The 22,062-nt window shown below is 42.5% G+C and overlaps 1 protein-coding gene across 1 annotated transcript; it reads left to right on the top strand.

Annotated features, from left to right (window-relative positions):
- The first annotated feature begins 13,960 nt into the window (after positions 1-13,960).
- On the top strand, positions 13,961-21,096 carry LOC133761808 (probable inactive serine protease 58). Its single transcript, XM_062194663.1, has 5 exons — positions 13,961-14,000; positions 14,731-14,881; positions 16,329-16,579; positions 20,431-20,576; positions 20,947-21,096. Exons 1-5 carry the CDS (start codon positions 13,961-13,963, stop codon positions 21,094-21,096), a joined length of 738 nt encoding a protein of 245 aa, XP_062050647.1.
- The last annotated feature ends 966 nt before the right edge of the window (positions 21,097-22,062 follow it).

The raw sequence follows: 22,062 nt of genomic DNA, 5'->3' as shown, positions 1-22,062 counted from the left end.
AACCCCCTTTTTTCTCCACAACCCACCCCATTCGTCAACTTTCCTTTTATGCCTGGAAACAGTAACTAAATAAAAACCTTTGTCCTGCACCACATATGTCCAAGAATGGTCTTTGCTTAGCGTTGGTGAACTTTCTTTTGAACGAGCTTCTGAGTAAGAAGGTAGACAGGGGGGTGGAAGTTGTGCCACAGTGGAGTAAGCCACTTCTTGTGACATCTAGCACTGGTTCGAGTTCTAGCTCCTTCACTTCCAACCCAGCTCCCTACTAATGTGCCTGGAAGGGCAATGGAGGGTAGCTCAAGTGGTTGGGCCCTGCCATCCACTTGGAAGATCTGGATGGAATTCTAGGCTCCTGGCTTTAGCCTGGTTCAATCCCAAACTTTCCGACTGTTTGGGGAATGGACCAGTGGATGGGCACAAGATCTCTCTGTCTCCTTCTCTCTCTTTCACTATTACTTACAAATAAACAAAAATAATCTTTAGAAAGAGTATCAACATTTGAAATATTGTATTGAGATAATTTAAAAGATCATTTAGTCATTCAATAACCTAATCAATGGAGACTTCCTGACCATTTCCTACGTTCCCAGCTCTGACACACTGAGAATATTAATCAGGTGGGCCGTCCTTGTTACATCATAGTTTTTGTTGCAGAATGATTATTGGATATTTTTAAATGTGTCAGAAAAGTATCGTTGTAATATTTGGCTATGATACATATTCTATTAAGTATTTTCAATGGAGATCATGTTCACAATGTTGCAGATGATAATTTAATGCAGAAAATTCGCATCAATTGCCCAGTCATTGCAACAGCTCACTGCACAGCTAGAGGATGTACAAGCTGACTTTATTCCAAGGCATTGCTACTTCGGTGACAGAGTGCTCACTCTACTCCTCTTCTTTAATCCATCTGAAACTCTGAGGCTACTAAAAGAAAATCTCTAGAAGCAGAAAGGCTAAAAATCACAGGTTTCTTGCATTTTGCTACCTGTGTGCTTCAGTTTCCAAGCTCTTTCTTATTTTCTAACCAGAATATTATTTACATAGCAGGCATGGCCTCTGGAGACAGGCTTTGTACCTCTCCGCCACGGTTCCCCGCAAGCCCCAGACCAGACTATGTACCAATTTAAACCACAAACAAAAACAAGTACAAATGTAGACTAGTTTGCAGAACACAGAGACACAGAGTTGCTAACCCTGAGGCCATGGAGGTCTTGGCTGCACAGGCATCATTTGTTTGTTCTCCTGAGCTCTATGTGGAGGGCGTGACACTGTGCTTTAATTCTTCAACAGCTCTTCCCCAAATCTCCGCCATTTAGTAGATCATGCAGTGCAAGGGTTGCAATAGACATCCCTACACTTGACGCCACGCATGCCTAGTACTGGACAATGGAAAGACATGATGGTGTCTCAGCACAGATGCTTTGGAGTGGATGTAGCATGTTAAAAAAGAGAAAATCTTGGCCATCGCTGTGGCTCTATAGGCTAATCCTCCACCTGTGGCTTTGGCATCCTGGGTTTTAGTCCCGGTCGGGGCGCCACATTCTGTCCTATAGCCCCTCTTCCAGGCCAGCTCTCTGCTGTGACCCGGGAGTGCAGTGGATGATGGCCCAAATCTTTGGGCCCTGCACCTGCATGGAGACCAGGAGAAGCACCTGGCTCCTGGCTTCAGATCAGCGCATTGCCAGCTGCAGTGGCCATTGTTGGGAGAACCAACGGAAAAGGAAGACCTTTCTTTCTGTCTCTGTTTCTCACTGTCCACTCTGCCTGTCAAAAAGAGAGAGAGAGAGAGAGAGAGAGAGAGAGAGAGAGAGAGAGAGAGAGAGAGAATGCACTCTGATAAGGTGAGAAAACCATACTGTCTTTTTTTTTTTTTTTTTTTTGACAGCCAGAGTGGATAGTGAGAGAGAGAGAGAGACAGAGAGAAAGGTCTTCCTTTTTGCCATTGGTTCACCCTCCAATGGCCGCTGCGGCCGGTGCATCACTCTGATCCGAAGCCAGGAGCCAGGTGGTTCTTCCTGGTCTCCCATGCGGGTGCAGGGCCCAAGCACTTGGGCCATCCTCCACTGCACTACCAGGCCATAGCAGAGAGCTGGCCTGGAAGAGGGGCAACCGGGATAGAACCCGGCGCCCCAACCGGGACTAGTGTAGTATTTCTTACGTGAAGTGAAACAAGCCAAGCACAAGACTGGATCGCATGACTTCACTAATATGTGGAGTCTAAAGACAGGGTGATGTCATAGAAGTTATGAATATAGTGGTGGCAGGGCAGGCATCTGGTGTCATGGGTAAGATACCACTTTGGTCACATGCATCCTATAGCGGACTGCCTAGGTTCAACTTACAGCTGATTCCAGCTTCCTGTTCATGCAGACCCCGGGAGACAGCAGGCAAGTGTCAAGTACTTGGGTTCCTGGCATCCACATGGGAGATCCAGATTAAGTTCCTGGCTTCTGGCTTCCACCTGGCCCAGCCTCATTTGTTTCAGACATTTGAGTCATGAACCAGTGGGTGGGAGATCTTTCCCTCTCTCTTTATCATCTTTCTTTCTTTCTTACTTTCTTTCTTTCTTTCTTTCTTCCTTCCTTCCTTCCTTCCTTCCTTCCTTCCTTTCTTTCTTTCTTTCTTCCTTTCTTTCTTTCTTTCTTTCTTTCTTTCTTTCTTTCTTTCTTTCTTTCTTTCTTTCTTTCTTTCTCTTTCTTTTTTTCTATCTCCCTTGCTTTAAAAATAAACAAAAATTTTGAAAAATTTTGGTTTTTGTTTGTAAATATTCATCTTTTAAAAATATTTAATTAGTTTTTAACAGATTCAATATATTTCATAGATATGATATTAAGACTATAATGATATTCCCTTCCTCTCTCCCTCCCTCTGACTCTCTCCTTTTAACTCTCTCTTCATACCCCTTTCTTTTAATTTTACCTTACAGTACAAAGGCTTACTGCTTCACCAAATAAGAAACTTAATAAGTACAAAACCAAAAGAACCTAGCTTAGTGGGAATATATACTGGCTGCATTAATTTACATTCCCAACAAGAGTATATACATGTTGCCCTTTCTCCACATCTGGTGCCTCAGTTTTTACCCTCTGTCCTTTGGATTTTAGCCATTCTGACAGGAACGAGGTGATATCTCTTTGTGGTTTTAATTTGCATTTCTCTCATGGCTATTTGTTGCTGTGGATTCGTTCTGAGAGGAAGAGGGTGGTGGGGTCAAGAGGCACGGGGTCACCACACAGACCCCAGGAGTCAGGTGAAAGCAGGCCAGAGGTGAGCAGCCTGCAGACTCATTTATTTCAGTTGCTATAGCAGCTTATATAGCCAAGGCAGCCAATCCGGTCAAGGGGCGGTCTATGCCCTAACCAATCACACCCTGTTGCCAGGCAGTTTCCGAAGCCATCCAATCACAGCCTGTTGCCAGTCAGGCTCTGTTGCCAGGCAGTTTCTGAAACCATCCAATCACAGCCTGTTGTCAGTCAGCTCCGTTGTCATGTGTTTTCCAAAACCATCCAATCATATCCTGTTGCCAGGCAGTTTCTGTTGTCAGCAGCCATCTTGGCATGGCCTTCTCATTCCACCACAGCTAGTGCTGTTTAGCATTTTTTCATATTTTTGTTGGTCTTTTGTAGTTCTTTTGAAAGCTGTCTATGGAGGTCCTTTACTCATTTCTTAACTGGATTGATTGCTTTTGTTGTTGTTGAGTTTTTTAAGTTGCTTATTTTTAAAAATAGTTTTGAAAGATTTATTTATTTTGAAAGTCAAAGTTATAGAAAGAGAAGAGACAGATATCCTCCATCGCTTGTTCACTCCAAAGATGGCCACAATGGCTAGAGGAGGCCAAAACCAGGAGCCAGGAGCTTCATCTGGGTCTCCCACATGGGTAGCAGGGGCCTGAACACTTGGGCCATCTTCTGCTGTTTTTTCCAGGCCATTAGCTGGGAGCTGGATTGCAAGTGGAGTAACGAGGACTGAATGCAGCTCCCATGTGGAATATCCGTGTTGCAGGTGATGGCTGTACCAGCTACACCACAATGCAGGCCCCAGGTTGCTGATATATTCTGGATATTAATTAATCCTTTGTTGGATAGGCAGCTTAGAAATATTTTTCCCATTCTGTTGGATGTGTCTTCACCCTATTGATCCTTTCCTATGCTGTGCAGAAGTTTCTGAGTTTGATATAATCCCATTTGTTTAGTTTTTCTTTTGATGCCTGTACTTTGGGGGTCTTGTTCAAGTGGTAGTCCCTTACACCAAGGCCTTGCAGTGCTTCTCTTACATCTTCTTCCAGTAGCTTCATAGTATCAGGTCTTCAAATGAGGTCTATGATTCATCTGGAGTTGATTTTTGTCTGTGGTGAGAGGCATGGATCTAATTTTATTCTTCTATGTATATACATCCAGTTTTGCCAGCACCATTTGTTGAAGAGATTATTCTTACTCCATTGCATGCTCTGAGAGTTTTTGTTAAAAATCAGTCAGCTGTGTGTACATGGGTTAATTCCTGGGTTCTCTATTCTGTTCCACTGATCTATGTGTCAGTTTTTATGCCAGCACTATGCTGTTTTAATTACTACAGCTTTGTAGTATGCTTTGAAATCTGGTGTTGGGATGCTTCCAGCTTGGTTTTTCTTGCTTAGGATAGCCTTGTCTATTCTGGGACTTTCCTGATTACATATGAGTTTTGGATTTTTTCTAATTCTGTAAGGAATATCATTGGCTGTGGAGAATAAGGTTTCTGCCAATGCACTCCTAGTGAAGATATTTTCTTCCTAGAACACAGAGTGTGACCATGGGGACTGTTTAAGGATAGTTTGTGATCTACTAACAAGAAGAGCATTGAGCCCTTGTGAGAACATTGGCTTCACAAGGACATGCAGCCGCTCTCCCAGACATGCTTATCCAGCATGTCTTGCTGAACATGTTTTAGAGAAACCTTAGAGTTACATGAACACACACACGTGCTGTACAATAGACTTATCGATGAAGGAAATGCGCTGGGTTGGCCTGCCGGCACTTTTCGGAAGAAAAGTTCCTGGGTCATCTCTCTCCTTTCACTTGCCCGCCCCAACAACTGGTACTTCAATAGGGACGGCGTGGAGTTTGTGGGTTGCTTTAGGTAGTACAGACATTTTCATGATACTGATTCTTCCAATCCATGAGCAGGGAATATCTTTCCACTTTTTGTGTGTCCTTGATGATTTCACTTGATAATTTCCATTGTAAAGGTCTTTCAATTCTTTGGTTAAATTTATCCTATATATCTGATTTTTTGGTGGCTATTGCAAATAGGATTTATTTCTTGATTTCTCTTTCAAGTGACTGATTTTGTGCATTTGTTTTGTAAACTGCAGCTTTACTGAATTGATCTATCAGTCCTAACAGCTTTCCAGTGGAGTGTTTAGGTTTTCCATGTGCAGCATCAAGTCATCAGCAAACATGGATAACTTGACTCCCTCTTTTCCAATTCCACTGTCCTTTCTTTCTTTCTCCTCTCTAATTATTCTTGCTAAACTTTCTAGTAATATTTAAATGAGTGGTGAAAGTGAACATCCATTCCAGACCTGAGGGGAAATGCTTGCAGCTTTTCCCCTTTCAATATGATATTGGCTGTTGGTTGGTCATATATAGCCTTTATAATTTTTAGGTATGTCCCTTCTGTACCTAAATTGTGGAGAGTTTTTACTTGAAATGGTGTTGAATCTTATAAATGCTTTTGTTTATCTATTGAGGTAATCATATATTTTTATTCTTCATTCTATTGCTGTGATTTACGATATTTATTGACTTGGAAATATAGAAACTACCCTTGCATTTCTCAGATAAATCACATTTGATTATGATGAATGATCTTTTTAAAAATAAATGAAAATCAATTGTGGTTACCAGAGTCTGGGGAGGGGAGGAAAAAAAGGATGTTGAAAGACGGATCAATGGCACTGAGTAAACATGTGAATTAGTCATAATATATTATGTGCAATTCTCATGACAGACTCTGAAACTGTATTCTACAGCTCTGGTTGTGGCATACACATCGTGACCTTATGACTTTGGGCAGCTTTCCTAGTTTCCTTGTCTAGAAAATTGGGATCCCATCACATAGATTTTTCAGGAGCATCAAAGAGGTAAAATTTACAAAGTAGTGTAGAGCATTTTAAAAATATTTATTTATTTGAAAGGAGAGTGACAAAGAGAAAGGGAAAAACAGAGAAAGAGATCTTCCATCTGCTTGTTTATTCCCCAAAGACCACAAAAGCTGGGACTTGGCCAGGCCAAAGCCAGGAACCTGGAACTCCATCCTGGATCTCCCAAATGGGTGAAAGGGATCAAGTGCTTGAGCCACCTTCTGCTGCTTTCCCAGGTGCACTAGAAGGGATTTGAATTATAAATAGAATAGCCAGGACTCAAACCAGCACTCCAATATTAGATGTTGGCATCACAAGTGGTGGCTTGACCCACTGTGCCACAATGCTAGTCCTAGTTCTTGACAAATAGCAAAACTTGTGTAAATATTGGCTAAATAAAATGACTAACTTCAGCATTCCCATATTTTCCAGACTTTCGGGGACATCATTTTATTTCATTTTCCAAATATTCTCATAAATTCCTTTAATCTCTAACATTTTCATGTTTTTGTTAATATAGTGTTGAAGAGCTTGGTCTTGAAGTCAAGCTGATAGGGTTAAGTTACTCTTGACTTACTCGGTGCCTTATCCAGAGAAAGACAGCCACTTCAAGCTTCTCAGTATGCTAAGCTATGAGATGGGAGGTCTATTACTACATATATCAACAGGTGTGAGGAGGAAATATTACTTAGAGGCACGTGATCATTAAGAAAATACTTAAGAGTGGTGGAGCGGCAAGATGGCGGAATAGGAAGGGAACACACTATTAGTCCGGGGGAGAGACAGGTTAATAAAAGTGGAGATACTGCAGGGTCAAGGAAGAGTAGGGGAAGAAACAGCAGAGGAAACTCTTCCAGAACTAGTGATTCACAGTGGACCTGCGTGGAGACGTGGGAGCCCAAGTTCGGGACACCAGCGGCAGACTCAACACACCAGCACTGGAATGCGAGGTGAGCCGAACCTCAATAGCCCGAGACACCAGCGGGCAAGCGGAAAGAGGAGACTAGAGGGAACAAGGCTTGAAACTCCGTGAGGAAAAGTTCACCAGGCTAACTAGAAGAGAGAGAGGAAAAAAAAAAAAGTGACCGATAGGGACACGAGTTTCTCTCTCTCTGCTCACCCCTCAAAGGCGAGCAAGACAAAGAGCAGGCGCCATTTTGGACATCCGTCATAAACAGGGCGACCTCAGGTCTGCACCAGCCCTGAGCCTAGCAGAAAAACCTGACTCTGGGGGGAGGGGTGAAATAACAGGAGATTAGCATCTAACTTGGCAACCCAGTGGGAGACTGCAGGAGAATTGGAGCCCACACTGAGGGCAGCAGAGATTCCCTGTGTGGTCCTTAGGAAAGAGCTTCCAATCTCTGGCTCCTGTGGGTATATCATTTGCCTGCTAACTACCTCCAATTACGTTCAGCTGTGCGGAATTACTTCCCTTTTGAATCAAAAAAAGAAAGAAAGAAAGAGAGATTTACCACACCTAACCTGGGAGTGTCATCTTTGACACAACCTCAACCCTGAGGAACCAAACACAGCTCTCAGTCCACACTCATATCAAGCCTCTAAGGCTCCACCGAAAGCAGACAGTCCACTTAATATAGAGCCATAGTGTAACAAGAAAAAACACCACAGTGAAGAAACCAACTATCTCCAACATGCCAAACAACAAACGCAAAAACCGAGGTAACAAGAACAAGGAAGACACTATGATGCCCCCAAATGAAAAAGACACCCCAATTCAAGATTCTGAAGATGATGAGATAGAAGCAATGCAAGAAGCGGATCTCAAAAAATTGATAAGAACATTAAGAAGTTCTCAAAAACAAATTCTTGAACTACAGAAATCCTTAATGGACAAGATAGAAAATCTCTCTCGTGAAAATGAAATATTAAGGAGGAATCAAAATGAAATGAAACAACTAGTAGAACAAGAAACTGTGATAGTGACGAGAAACCATAATGAAATGAAGAATTCAATAGATCAAATGACAAACACATTAGAGAGCCTTAAAAACAGAATGGGCGAAGCAGAAGAGAGAATATCAGACTTAGAAGACAGAGAACAGGAAAGGAAACAGGCACACCAAAGAAAAGAAGAAGAAATTAGAAATCTAAAAAATATTGTCGGGAATCTACAGGATACTATTAAAAAACCGAACATTCGGGTCCTAGGAGTTCCTGAAGGCATGGAGAGGTTGAAAGGATTAGAAGGCCTTTTCAGTGACATACTAGCAGAAAATTTCCCAAGTTTGGAGAAGGACAGAGGCACCTTAGTACAGGAAGCTTATAGAACCCCTAATAAACATGACCAAAAGAGATCCTCACCACGACATGTTGTAATCAAATTCACCACAGTGAAACATAAAGAAAAGATCCTAAAATGTGCAAGAGAGAAACGTCAGATTACTCTTAGAGGATCTCCAATTAGACTCACAGCAGACCTCTCATCAGAAACCCTACAAGCTAGAAGGGAATGGCGAGATATAGCCCAGGTACTAAGAGAGAAAAACTGCCAGCCCAGAATATTATATCCTGCAAAGCTCTCATTTGTGAATGAAGGTGAAATAAAGACTTTTCATAGCAAACAGAAATTGAAAGAATTTGTTGCCACTCGTCCTGCCCTGCAAAAGATGCTTAAAGATGTGTTACACACAGAAACACAGAAACATGGTCACCAATATGAAAGAAGGTAAAGGAAGGAAACCTCATAGCAAAAGATCACAGGAAGCTCAATTTCTCTTTGACATAGAATTAAACTCTGATGCTCTGTTAAAGCAATGTGTTAAAGTAATCTATTATGTTCTCTTGATGTCTGTTAAATTCTAATTGTTCAAAACAGCTGAATTTTTATTAAGAGCTAAGGGTTATTTAAATATGTGCTTATTTTCAAAGATTTGAATAATCACCTTGTAACGATCAAATTTGGTCTATGTTATGTCATGATTTTAAGGAATCTTATTTCAACCAGATATTTTGGATTTTGAGCCTTCTTGGCATTCTTGACAGGCATTCAAAAAATCAAAGTTTCAAACAATCTGGTCTCTAAAATTTCCAGTAAACCCTGGACTTTAGTTTTTCCAGTTTGGACCTAACTGAAAAAATCGAAGGACCTATGTCTCTCATCTTATAGAGACACCAACTAATCAGGCTATTTGGATTATATTAGAAGTACTGTCAAGATGTGATGTGGTACCAAACTTTAAGTTTCTATAATGGAAAATGCTATTAATACAAATGTTTGAGAATTAAAAAGTCTTGTGTTACTAGACATGATAGTTATCTTAATGAGAAAGCCCCAGAGGCCTAAAGGGTTAAATACTTGTAAAATCCTACAGGTGCTTTCAAAAATACTGTGAAGTAAGCAAGTGCCTCTTGTTGGTTGATGAGTTTATAATTTTAAACATGGCGACTTAAAGTCTTTTGTCATCCACAGTTATATATGATTTGCTGCTCATAAAACTAAAGCGTTGTTAGTTCTGTGTTTAGCTGTCCTCCTAAAGGTTCCGATGGACTTTTTCCAGCCACTTCTATTGTATTCAGTACTTTGGGATGGCTCTGTAAACAGATGAAGCCAATAATGTATTAACAGTACCAACTGAGAGAAAGTATGGTTAACTGAGGTTACTAAAAAGAAAAAGCAATTCAAATCAATTGGCAATCTACAAAAAGAGTTAAAGATTTTAAAAGCTATTATTAAAATTGCTATATTGGTCTATTATGTTATCTTATATGTGTGTACATATTGTATGTCCACATGGGGAAATTTTAAAAAGAGTTTTATTTTAAATGGCTTATAGATAAGATTGTCCATAAATTTAAGCTGCTAAAATCAATCAAAGATACATTTTAATTTGTGTGACCTGAATCTGTGTATCATATGTTTTAAACTTGTTGGTAGAAACTAAAAACATTTTATATGGTTAAGCTTAAGTTTACTGGTTAAACAAACTACACCATGTTAGATATTTAAGAAGTGTTTCCAAATACATGATTCTTAAAATTTATAGAAGGCATTGGACCTTCTGGTAAATGTTTTCTTAAGTTGTTATCTAGTGGTTGAAACGGTTTGCTAAGTATTCATGTGATATTGCTATTGTCAGCAAGCGATCTAGGACTTGCTCCCTCATTTCTCTATTCTAAGCCCAACTTGTTCTTTCATTTCTCTATTCTCTTCAAGGTAGGAAACTAATTCTATTATGAAGGAATCTGTAGGACGCACAATTTAATCTTTAGACCTTATAAAATAGATGGCTAACATTTTTCTGTAATAGCATAGCCAAAATAAGAACTTAAATAATAATCTCATAGCTAGATTCTCTTCGCCATCAGCGAAGTATACAGTAAGTAGAAAAAACCTCCCTTTCAGACCAAAGGGAAAGAAAGTTTTAAAGTGAGAATATAATTTTCCTCATGGGCATTGTCTACCTTAGAAAAACTACTACAGAACATGCCTGTGACTATAGACTTGTAGTTCAGGCCACCGAAGATTAGAGATGGGACTTGGGCACTCCCTTGACTTGCATCCTCTGGTCTGCTTTAACACAAACCAGGAGGAAAAGAAAGCTCGGCCTCAGAAGCAATGGGTGGCAGGCCTATTAATGGCTGATCTGTACAGTGATCTGCCCTCAAGGAGACCCAACAGGCCAGTCCAGTGCAGTGGCTTTCAATGTGGTAAGCCTGGGCTTCAGCAGAAGTCAGCTTGTGAAGAGCCCTGGCAGCTCTGCCAAGAGTTGGATCACTGGAAATGGACCTGCCCTGGAGTCGAAGGATGCCCAGGTCAGAGCCACAGATCTTATTGGCTCTAAGCTGAAAAGCCCTTCACTCAGCCCAACTTCCAAAGTGACCACTGCAGCTGAGGGGATGGTCAAGTAGGGTCAGCAACATTGCAGGCAGAACTGTAAATTTCTTGTTAGAGATGCCCCCTGCCTTTACCTGGCCAGCTCTCCTCCCAGGCCAGCCAAGTAATGAAAGTCAACAGAGTGCCTTCCCCCAGGAGGTTCACACCTCCCTTAGGATGTACCCCATGTGAAAAGATAGATAGGTCTGGGCCTCTTAACTTACAAGGCCTAAAGCCCAACAGATTATTATTAAGCCCCTTCTATCAGGTTCTATTTGCCTCTCAATCAGAAAACTTAATTGTAGCTTAGACAGCACCTTTCTTAGCTCCTCTAATAATGACTCTGTCCTTTGTTCTAGACCCTGTCTAGCGTACTTGGACCTCATTCCTTTGTAATCATAACCTCTACTCTACCACCAATGGCACTACTCCCAACCTGTGTGTACTGATGGTCCTCTTCCCCACTTAATGCTGTATAATTGTTCAAACCTGGTAAATGCCACTCTTAGGATCATTGGTTACTATCCTCACTCTGTCTTTTATGACCTTGTCTAAATATGATCAGAGTCGCAAACTTGGAAGGCTTCCATAGCCTTGGCAACTCATGACAACAGCCTAGGGTGGTTACTGGCGCCATAAACTAGAGTGTCAATTTGTTGGGTCAACAACAGGAGCCACAGTGCACTTGCTCCTCATGTGGGATCTCTGTCCTTAATGTGCTGTACATTTTGATTTAATGCTATAACTAGTACTCAAACAGTATGTTTCACTTTGTGTTTCTATGTGGGTGCAAACTGTTGAAATCTTTATACTAAATTGATCTTCTGTATATAAAGAGAATTGAAAATGAATCTTGATGCAAATGGAAGGGGAGAGGGAGTGGGAGAGGGTAGGGTTGCGGGTGGGAGGGAAGTTATGGGAGAGGAAGCCATTGTAATCCATAAGCTGTACACTGGAAATTTATATTCATTAAATAAAAGTTAAAAAAAAAGAAAATACTTAATAAATAGTAAAATTGCTACCACATTTTTCACCTATGTAGAAGTGAGAAATGAATGCTGATTTCTGTATCAAGGCAAAACAAATATTTTCCACTTCACAGAATTGGGAGTTTTGGTTCTGGTGCTGTCCTAGAATTTGGTTACTCTTCTTTTTTTTAAAGATTTATTTAATTTATTTGAAAGAGTTACAGAGAGAGGTGGAGACAGAGAGAGAGGTCTTCTATCTACTGGTTCACTCCTCAGATAGCCGCAAAGGCCGGAGTTGTGTCGATCCAAAGCCAGGAGCCAGGAGCTTCTTCCGGGTCTCCCATGTGGGAGCAGGGTCCCAAGGACTTGGGCCATCTTGTACTGCTTTCCCAGGCCATAGCAGAGAGCTGGATCGGAAGAGGAGCAGCCAGGACTAGGACCAGCACCCATATGGGATGCCAGCACTTCAGGCCAGGGCATTAACCCACTGTGCCACAGCGCCAGCCCCCTTGGTTACTCTTGAAGTCAGCAGACTTCTGAGAGATCAAGGTTTCCCTGGCCCAACACAGCTGTCTCTGCTGAGAAAACATCATTCCATCTAGTCCTAACCATGCTTTACTTGGGACAGCCGACAACTAGGTAAAGTTCTGAAAAGAAGACAAAGGGCAAGGTGGGGCAGGCAGATCCACACCCAGCAAACTTCCTCCCCGACTGTGCTGCCTTGGCTCTCAGCTGGCTTTCTCCACAGAGACTGGTGTGGATAAAAGGATTTTTGTGAGGGGCAAAGCCTGATATAACTTATGAAATAAACATCATGGAAATTCCATTTAAAAACAAACCTTGGGGCCGGTGCCATGGCATACGGGTAAAGCCTCTGCCTGCAGTGCTGGCATCCCTATGGGCATCAGTTCCAGTCCCAGCTGCTCCACTTCCCATCCAGCTCTCTGCTACAGCCTGGGAAAGTACTTAGGCCCCTGCACCAGCATGGGAGACCCAGAAGAAGCTTCTGGCTCCTGGCTTTAGATTGGCGCAGCTTCAGCTGTTGCAGCCATTTGGGGAGTGAACCATCGTACAGAGACCCCCCCCCCCCCCGCCTCTGCATCTCTGTAACTCTGCCTTCCAAATAAATAAACAGAATCTAAAAGAAAAAAATTACTTAGAAAGAAATAAATCCTAAAAAAACAAATCTCAGCTTTGTTTTACAAAATCCAACACTTAAGGAGAAAAATACAGAAAAGAACAACACAAATATGAAAAATAACAGCTATTAAAATCACCACTTTATTTCTTTACAGTTGTCACAGGTAATCCACAGAGCAATCTGAAGTCTTACTTGATGTCACAAGAGAGAGAGAGTGAACAGAAGGTCCACTCTAAGTCACATGGGAAGGGAGCTCCTTTGCGGTAATTCATTTCTCAGAACACACAAGAGTGGTGGAGGTGAGGACCTAACTGCCCTCTTTCCCTGGGGGCATAGAACTCAGGTGAACTCTAACCTTGTCACAGGGAGTCTGGAGACTTAGATTTGAGTTCTGATTTTGCCACGACCTTCCATGGGGACCACAACTTCTTGATCTCTAGAAGGAGGAGAAGAGAAAAAAAAAGCAAAAGTGTGTTAAATATGTTTTTACCCCAATCTGCAGGTCTCTGTGAAGAGCAAGGATGTCTAGAGAGAGGAGCTTAAGGAGGTAAGCTTGAAGTCACAAAGGGAGGGGGGGACAACAGAGTCAGACCACATCACAGAAGGGGCCAGAGTAGTCAGCAAATATATAATGCTCTTGCAGGGCCTTTCAGGGTCAGAGAGGAGACCAGAGGACCTTGGTTTGGCCTGTGTGTTTCTCTCTATCGCCCACACAGAGGTAGCCCCCAGTTTGCTTATATATTCAGGTTTTCATACAAACTGGTTTGAAGACATTGATGAACTCCTCGTTTCTCTCCTTTCCCTGTGATTAGTGTTTCTTCCCTACCTGTTCTTCCCTAGAACTGCTCACAGTGTGATCTGCTCATCTGTTGCTGGCCACACTGCAGCCTGCCATGAAGGGTCACTTCATCCTCATTCTCTTGTCTGCAGCTGGTGAGAGTCTGGGGCCTTGGGTCTGCCTGGGGTGAGACTCAGGGTAGTAGATGAAGGGTTGGAAAGACAAGCAGCCTGCCAACTAAGACAGACAGGGAAGGGAGAGCTTTTTTAAAATCATCAACCGTCAGAATGGAGGGAGCATGCTCAATGCCCAGCTCGTCTGACCAACCGGCTCCCTTAGCCTCTCTGAGTCTGGAGCGCGTGCCAGGACACCGCCCGTGCCTCTCTCTCGCCTGCGATGCTGCGGCCAGCCTCTTGACCTACAATTCCCAAGCAGCCAGTCATGCACAACTGCACGGCTCTTTGCCAGGGCAGTGACCGTTAGAGGTCATCAGCCCTGGAACAGAGACTGGGCAAGGCCGGGGGCTTGGGAAGCCCTGAGATTTCCATTCCTTTCACTACCAGGGTGAGGCAGCATTTAATTTTCCACCCCCATTCTCAGCCAAATTTAATATCTAAAATATTTTTAAAGCAATACATAGCATGGCCAGAGTTTGATCCCTGGGTGATGGGCTTTTGAGTTAGTCTCCATCTCAACCAAAGACAGTTGTCAGTTTCCTGAAAATGTGTAGCTTGGGGTGTCATGCATGATTTCCTCTGATTTTTAAAAATGTTAAAAAGAACTTGATCTTAGCTTTGAAGACAGGTTACAGAAAACTGTCACAGTCAGTTCTAGTCTCTTGAATTGTTTGTCTCTCTTTCTACCTATGACTTCTTGCTTCTCCAGGGGCCATTCTGGACAATAACCTTATAGAAAAGCCACACTCGGCAGGATTTACTATTCCTTACCTGGTCTATCTCCAGTCCAAGTCAGGACCCTGTGTAGGGTCTCTTATCCACCCAGAGTGGGTTTTGACGGCTGCTCACTGCTCCTTACCGTAAGTACCTTGTTGTCTGTCTTAGGAGCTTGGAGGAATCTGTTCAAATGAAGTAGATCTGGCAAAGCATTTCAGTATGTTGTTAATGAGATAGGAAGACCCAGCAGGAGGGAAAGTCTTCTTGCAGATGGCGAACAGAACACATTTGGGTAGTTTAAGAAAAGATTCATAGGTGTCCAAAGACTGTCAGGGAGAATAAATTACATTCATTCCTCAATAAATACTTACTGAACAGTTACTGTACAGAAAGAGACTGAAAAACAATGAGGAAACAAGAAAGAAACATGTGTATCTTTATGGAGCTTGCATTGTAGTAAAGAAAGCCAAAGCAAATAAATGGCCAAAAACAAAGGATGAAAATGACTGTTCAGCTGTAATATATGAGAATGAAACAAGAATTCTACTTTAGTTAGGCTGGTCATGTCAGTCTTCTCTGAACAGAGAGATTAGCAGGAAGAGGAGGCAGGCAGATGAAGAAAGCCTGGATATATTTCCAGGGTGCAGGAATAATGACATCCCTATAATAATAGCCAAGAGGGCAGTGTTGCCTGAGCATAACTAGTAGGGAGGGCATTTCTGGGATAAGATGAAGAATTAGGCAGAAGCTACATGATGTGGGTATCAGTTGAAGGACACAGGCTTACTGCACACAATAACACAGTTCCTTGCAGATGTCAGGGTTCCTGTCCTATGTGGGGATATGTGAGTGAATGAGATCTATTCAAAGTTTGAGGAGTATCTGCTTACAAAGCTCATTTCAACATCACAACTCTTAGCCATCGTGATGCTCAAACACGATTGAACTCCTGTTCTGTGCCTTTTGGGAAATAGCCAGGAGTTAAAGACAGTTCCTATCTCCCAATCACGGATCCTTTCTCTCATCCGTAACCATCACAGGAACTGCTTTTGGCAGGGAGAGACTGGTGTGTCTGTTGGCAGTGGAGGTGGGAGGATCTGAAGTTTTCCAGGGAATACAATGGGAGATGGTAATTTGGAGAATGATAAATTGTTTCCTTACTCTTGTGAAGTTCTGTTAAATGTAGGCAACACATGGAAAATACAATGATTTGGCCTAGAACAGCAGGGAAAGGCCCTAACTATCCATAAACAATAGTGACTATAGGCTTGCTCAAGATTTGCCTGAGGCAGTGTAGAATAGACAAAGAACTGTGCAGGCATGCATTGTGGTGCCATCTCTGGCACCTGCTAACTAGGATTACCCAAATCTCAGTAACTCGACTGCTTTGAGAGATTTCTCGGTGCTCCACGCGTCATGTCAGGCTTCACATATCATGTCTTTACCCCAATCCTGCAACTATTATTATTTTATAGGCAGAGGAGGTCCCTTCAGTTTTATGGTAAAGAAATATAATTTGAACAGGTGGTCTGTGGTATTTCTTGCAACTTGACATTCCTTTCCATCTCTCCTGCCTTCTCTCTTTCAAAGTATTAATATCCGACTGGGAGTTATTCAACCAAGCATCAAAAATAAGAAAGAACAAACACGGAATTACTCATTAACTGTGCCCCACCCTGAATTTGATGCAAAATACCTCAAAAATGATCTGATGATGATAAAACTCTCCAAGACTGCTGATATCAACAGCAATGTGGGAACGATAGCCATTGCCATGGAACCCATGCCATACAATGATTCCTGCTTTATCCCAACCTGGATCTGGAATGAATATAGAAATAGTAAGTATTTGACTTTGTACTCTTCATGCTGGGGATGATGGAGATGTGAAAAAAATGCTGAGATATACTTGATGGAAACAACTACTATGAGGTAACGTCATCAATCATAGAGGAATTATTGCCAGGGTTTTATACAAGGATTGGAGGTCAGCCACAACATTCAAAGAAACTTATATACGGCAGCAACTTGACACCACAAATGGCGCAGGGAACAAGAGTAATATCTCTAGAGTACTCAGCACCAAGGCCTGGGGAATGGAGCTCAAATAAAGGTAGAGGCCAGCACTGCAGCTCAATAGGCTAATCCTCCGCCTTGCGGCGCTGGCACACCGGGTTCTAGTCCCAGTCTGGGTGCCGGATTCTGTCCTGGTTGCCCCTCTTCCAGGCCAGCTCTCTGCTATGGCCCGGGAGTGCAGTGGAGGATGGTCCATGTCCTTGGGCCCTGCACCCCATGGGAGACCAGGAGAAGCACCTGGCTCCCGGCTTTGGATCAGCGAGATGCGCTGGTCGCAGCACGCCGACCGCGGCGGCCATTGGAGGGTGAACCAACGCAAAAAGGAAGACCTTTCTCTCTGTCTCTCTTTCTCACTATCCACTCTGCCTGTCAAAAATAAAATAATAATAATAATAAAAATAAAAAAGGTAGAAACATTAGAAGTCCACACCCCAAAGAGAGGATTAAGGCATCCTGTGGATGGGTGACTTACACACTGAAGTTCCTGAAATCCCACCATTCAATTAAAGTAAGAGCAGTGGAGAAAAGAAAAGCAATATATACATGATATGATGAGGCAAAAAAATAATAATAATAAAAAGATGCTCGCACCCCCTACCACAGAAACACCACCTCTGTGCAGGGACACGGTGAATCATTCCCAGGAGCCTGGGAGGAGGGAAGATGGTGAGGGAAACGCTTGTTCTGTCACCAGCGCAGTTTCCATAGAGCGAGGGCTACTGTCCTCACTGCTGCAGCCAAGAGCGCCCACTCAGACGCGGAGACTTGGCAGGTTCATTGTGAAGTCAGTTGGTCATTGTGACATTGCTGGTGACCCTCTGGCTTGACATACCTCCTGGAAAACATGGTCACAGCCCATGCTGTAGACACACATCCTGCTCCCCTGTGAGCTCAGATAGCCTGTATGATCAAGGGCGCTTAAAAAGAAAGTGGATTTCTAAGGCATCAGTTGTTCCCTGTTGGCTCTTACTTAATGGGGCTAACAAATCATGCCCTCTTCAGGTATCTTCAAAGGATGACAGAACTACCACATGACATCCGAAATAAAATGATGAAATTAAATCTATTGCTTATTGTAGGAAGGCAGAACAATTCTGGCCAGACTCAGTACCACTGGGCATAGCTGATGAGTTCAGGGAGCTTGTGGAGAGCTTGGCGTTTAGGATGGGAGGACCTTAGAGGCATACGTGGGTTACATCCTATGCAGAAACACGATTATTCCCTGGCTGGCACTTTGAGATACATTTATTAGAGGACATTTATACCTGAATGACAAGTTTTAAGAAGGAATGGGCTGGGCCAGCATCGTGGCCAAGGGAGCTAAGCAGCTGCCTGTAATGCTGGCATTCCATATCAGAGTCCTTGTTCAAGTCCAGACTGCTCTGCTTCCAATCCAGCTCCCTGCTAACGTGCCAGCAAAACAGGGGATGATGGGTCAAGTCCCTGCCACCCATGTGGGAGACCCGGATGGAATTCCATGCACTTGGCTTCAGCCTGGCCTAGCCCTGGCCATTGTAGCCTTTTGGGGAGTAAATCAGCAAATATATTTTCTCCTCCTCCTCCTCCTCCACTTCTCCCACCTCCTCCTCCTCCTCTTTCACCTCATCCTCTCTGCCTTTCAAATAAATAAATATTTATTTATTTAGAAAATGAAGTGATGGGATAAAATTGGTTTACTGGCTTGCTAAAGCTGTGTTCACTGAGACAACTTGTCCTGTATTAATCAGGTTTAAACCCTGATTTTGGCACTTATCTTAATTTAGTTCCCATAAAATTTCAATTTATCTGTTTTGTAAAAAGAAAAGGGGAAATTTAAAAATTCATCTATTTAATAAAAACAAATAAATGGAAACTTGCATGGTCTCAGTATTTTCCAACTTCATTTTTCAATTTATAAACAAAGTGCCTGGAAATTTAAGTGAATGTATATTGTGAATAAATTGCAGTTCCTATGATATTTGTCTTTGTACATCTTATTTAAAGTGATCACTTCATATGTTACAAAATAATTGATTACATACCATCTGAAAATGAACCTACGAAAGTTTTATCACGTGGGCTCTGCATGTCAGAATCATAGTGATAGGTTAAACCCCTAAATTCTCTGATGCAGAACTCCCAATAGTTATTAGGAATTCATTCTTCCAAGTAACTTAAGCTACTTTTACATAACTTGTTAGACTTAACTTAGTTCCCATAAAATTTCAAACTGGGGACCAGCTTTGTGATGTAGCAAGTAAAACCACAGCTTGCAATGCAGTCATCCCATGTGGACACCAGTTCGTGTCCTGGCTGCTCCATTTCTGATCTAGCTCTCTGCTACAAGCCTGGGAAAAGCAACTGAAAATTACCCAAGTGTTTGGGCCTCTGCCATCCATGTAGGAGACCCAGATAAAGTTCCTGGCTTCTGGTCAGCACTAACCATTGCAGCCATCTGGGGCAGAACCAAATGGCTCAAAGATCTCTCTTTTCCCTCTCTGTCTGACTCTCCCTCTCTCTTTGTTAATTCCAAGTTTTCAAAATAAATAAATAATTGTTTTCTAAATTGCAAATGAGCATAACCCTCCCAAAAGATTTTATTTATTTATGTGGAGATAGAGTTACAGAGAAAGGTAGAGATAGAGAGAAAGGTCTTCCATCCACTGGTTCACTCCCCAATGGTCACAATGTCCAGAGCTGCACTGATCTGAAGCCAGGAGCCAGGAGCTTCTTCCAGGTCTCCCATGCTGGTGCAGGGACCCAAGCACTTGGGCCATCTTCTACTGCTTTCCCAGGCCACAGCAGAGAGCTGGATTGGAAGAGAAGCAGCTGGGACTAGAACCGGCACCCATATGGGATGCCGGTGACACAGGCAGAGGCTTAGCCCACTGTGCCACAGTGCTGGCCCCATCTCTCTCTCTTAACGACCTGACCTTTTCTGGTCTAACCTACTTGAGGGCACTTGACTGGGAATGCATAGGTATCCATCTGTAAGTAACACTTGGCTTAACTCGAGCAATCTCTGGTCAAGTCTTCGATTTCCTTTTTCCTTGACGCTCTCTATCAGAGATGAACATTACAGCATACCTTACTAACAGCCTCTGCATTCTGAAGTCGCTGGTATAAGAACAACTGTCTGACGAAGACGAATGAACTGATCCGTTAGGGACATATTGCATCTATGTGCATACATACACATACACTCCTAGAGAAACCATTGATAAGCTGTTTACATAAAAGCAGATATGTACACAGAAAAATAGTCTCTCCCTTTATGATTAAATGTAGAAATGATGAATTAGATGCCCAAAAGTGGAAGGGGGATTCTTGGGGACAATGGCCTTGTTACGTCTTTCTCCTCGTGGCGTCACATAGTCTCTCAGAGTTATTTAAAAGGTTTACAAATCATGTACGGGAACAGCACAGTGACAGACCTGGCGGCCGATGAAGCAGGATTTAGCAATTCATGTCACCGACAGAACGATTCTGACCTGGGAACGTTACCAAGGATGGAGTTCTGCCGTGACCTGTGTTGGGTAGTCTCAGGGATGAATTTATTGACAAAACGGGGGATTATCACAAAATCACCTGTGATGAGGAGGGTAACTAGCACTCACTCGTCTTCTGTTTCCCACAGACAGTGACGCTGACATCCTGACATGGATAAACGAACATGCGCTTCCCACACAAGAATGCCTGAATATACTCCAAAAACAGCAACAAGACGTGACTTTGAACATCATGTGTATGGGAAAACCTCTGATTCCCATATCTGATATTAAGGTATTGCTACTTCCTCCCACAGGGAGACAGGCAGGCACGGCAGAAGGAGCAAAGAGCTGAGACCCCTAGCCCCTCTTCCTTCAGTCTCTGGGCTTGAAATTCAGTCCTCCTCAATGCTTTTAAAGTGGGAGAGATTTGAACTGGAACCACCTACCCCTTTCCTTTTGTTTGTGCTCAGGTTGAGTCAAGCTGGAACAAAGAGGTAAGACCTCTATGGATGTGAAGAGAGGGTTGTCTCCTTTTAAGAAAAATAGGTCCATACCTTGGAATGGTTTTGCTGCAGCACTACATCACTTCTTGGCATTTCTTCTTATGCTCTTGTTCCATGAGGACAAAGCCATATTGACTTCTCGTTTGTCCTCTCTGGCAGGAAGTACCAGCGGCGCCAGCCATCTGCAATGGGAGGCTGCAGGGAATCTTGTCTTGGGCCAAAGGCAGCATCATCCTAGGAAGCGAAGGATTCTTTACAGAAATTCATCCCTATGCAAGATGGATCATGGCGATCATGAGTAAAAACTGAGGTGCCCCTGTTCTCCCATACGCTCAAAGTCATCTCTTCATGATTCCCACAATGGATCCTTAACTCTTCATCCGGACAAAATCCAACAAGAAAGCATCAATAAAAACTGACAGAACCTATACCATGACTTCCACTCTTTTTATCATGCAAGCTTCAAGAGTGATGAGAAATTTAACAACATCCCAACAATTTGTCCACTCTTTAAAAATTTTGTTTTAATTGCCAGCTGCTAATATGTGCTGCATTTGCTAGGGATACATGAATGAATAGAATATGATCTTTTTCATTGGCTAGCTAATTACACTTATTTGAACAGCGCAGAATTTAATGACAAAGGTGCACTTAAATGCATATTTGTTTCTCTTTTCTTATTTTCGGAGATTTGCAACAATCTGGAAAACCTCACAGATGAAACCCATAGCCAAGATATATTTAAAAAATTAAGAAGCTAGGTATATCATAAAAAATATGTAGATAGTCTATATTATCACTTACTACATTAAAATATAAATGGGTTTATTATAAAAAGCTAAAACTTATCAAAATATATGCACGCAAACACACAATGTCCATGGCACCATTCCCAGTAGAGAGAAATGAAAACAAATATAAATGTGCAGTATTAAAACATAACTGTATAAAATAACTGTAGTACAGAATGCAATGCTATGTTAATTTCATAGCCACCACCTATTGCATTACAAGGGTATCAAAAATTATACATGAAATTTCAACTATGCAGAGGTGTCTGCACCCCAACTCCCATATTGCTCAAGGGCCACCTGCAGAATACTTTGTGACAAGTTCTATAATGGTTATCAGAAACAAGCTCCATGAAATCATAAAACCAAACCTACGGGATGGCAGAATCAGGGGAAAAAGTAGCATCAAAGAGGTGGACAGGGGCTGGCACTGTGGCAAAGCGGGTAAAGCCACCGCCTGCAGTTGCCAGCACCCCATATGGGC

Source organism: Lepus europaeus, chromosome 1, assembly GCF_033115175.1.
Source record: "Lepus europaeus isolate LE1 chromosome 1, mLepTim1.pri, whole genome shotgun sequence".
In the NCBI taxonomy this organism is placed as follows: domain Eukaryota; kingdom Metazoa; phylum Chordata; class Mammalia; order Lagomorpha; family Leporidae; genus Lepus; species Lepus europaeus.
Note: the sequence above shows the minus strand (reverse complement) of the source record. Positions and strands in the feature narration are given on the sequence as shown.

What these genes read in the sequence shown, in the direction of transcription:
- LOC133761808 (XM_062194663.1), top strand. Translation starts at nt 13,961, where the DNA reads ATGAAGGGTCACTTCATCCTCATTCTCTTGTCTGCAGCTG. An exon ending in CTGGAATGAATATAGAAATA is followed by an intron (nt 16,580 to 20,430) that starts GTAAGTATTTGA and finishes TGTTTCCCACAG; the next exon opens with ACAGTGACGCTGACATCCTG. An exon ending in TTCCCATATCTGATATTAAG is followed by an intron (nt 20,577 to 20,946) that starts GTATTGCTACTT and finishes CCTCTCTGGCAG; the next exon opens with GAAGTACCAGCGGCGCCAGC.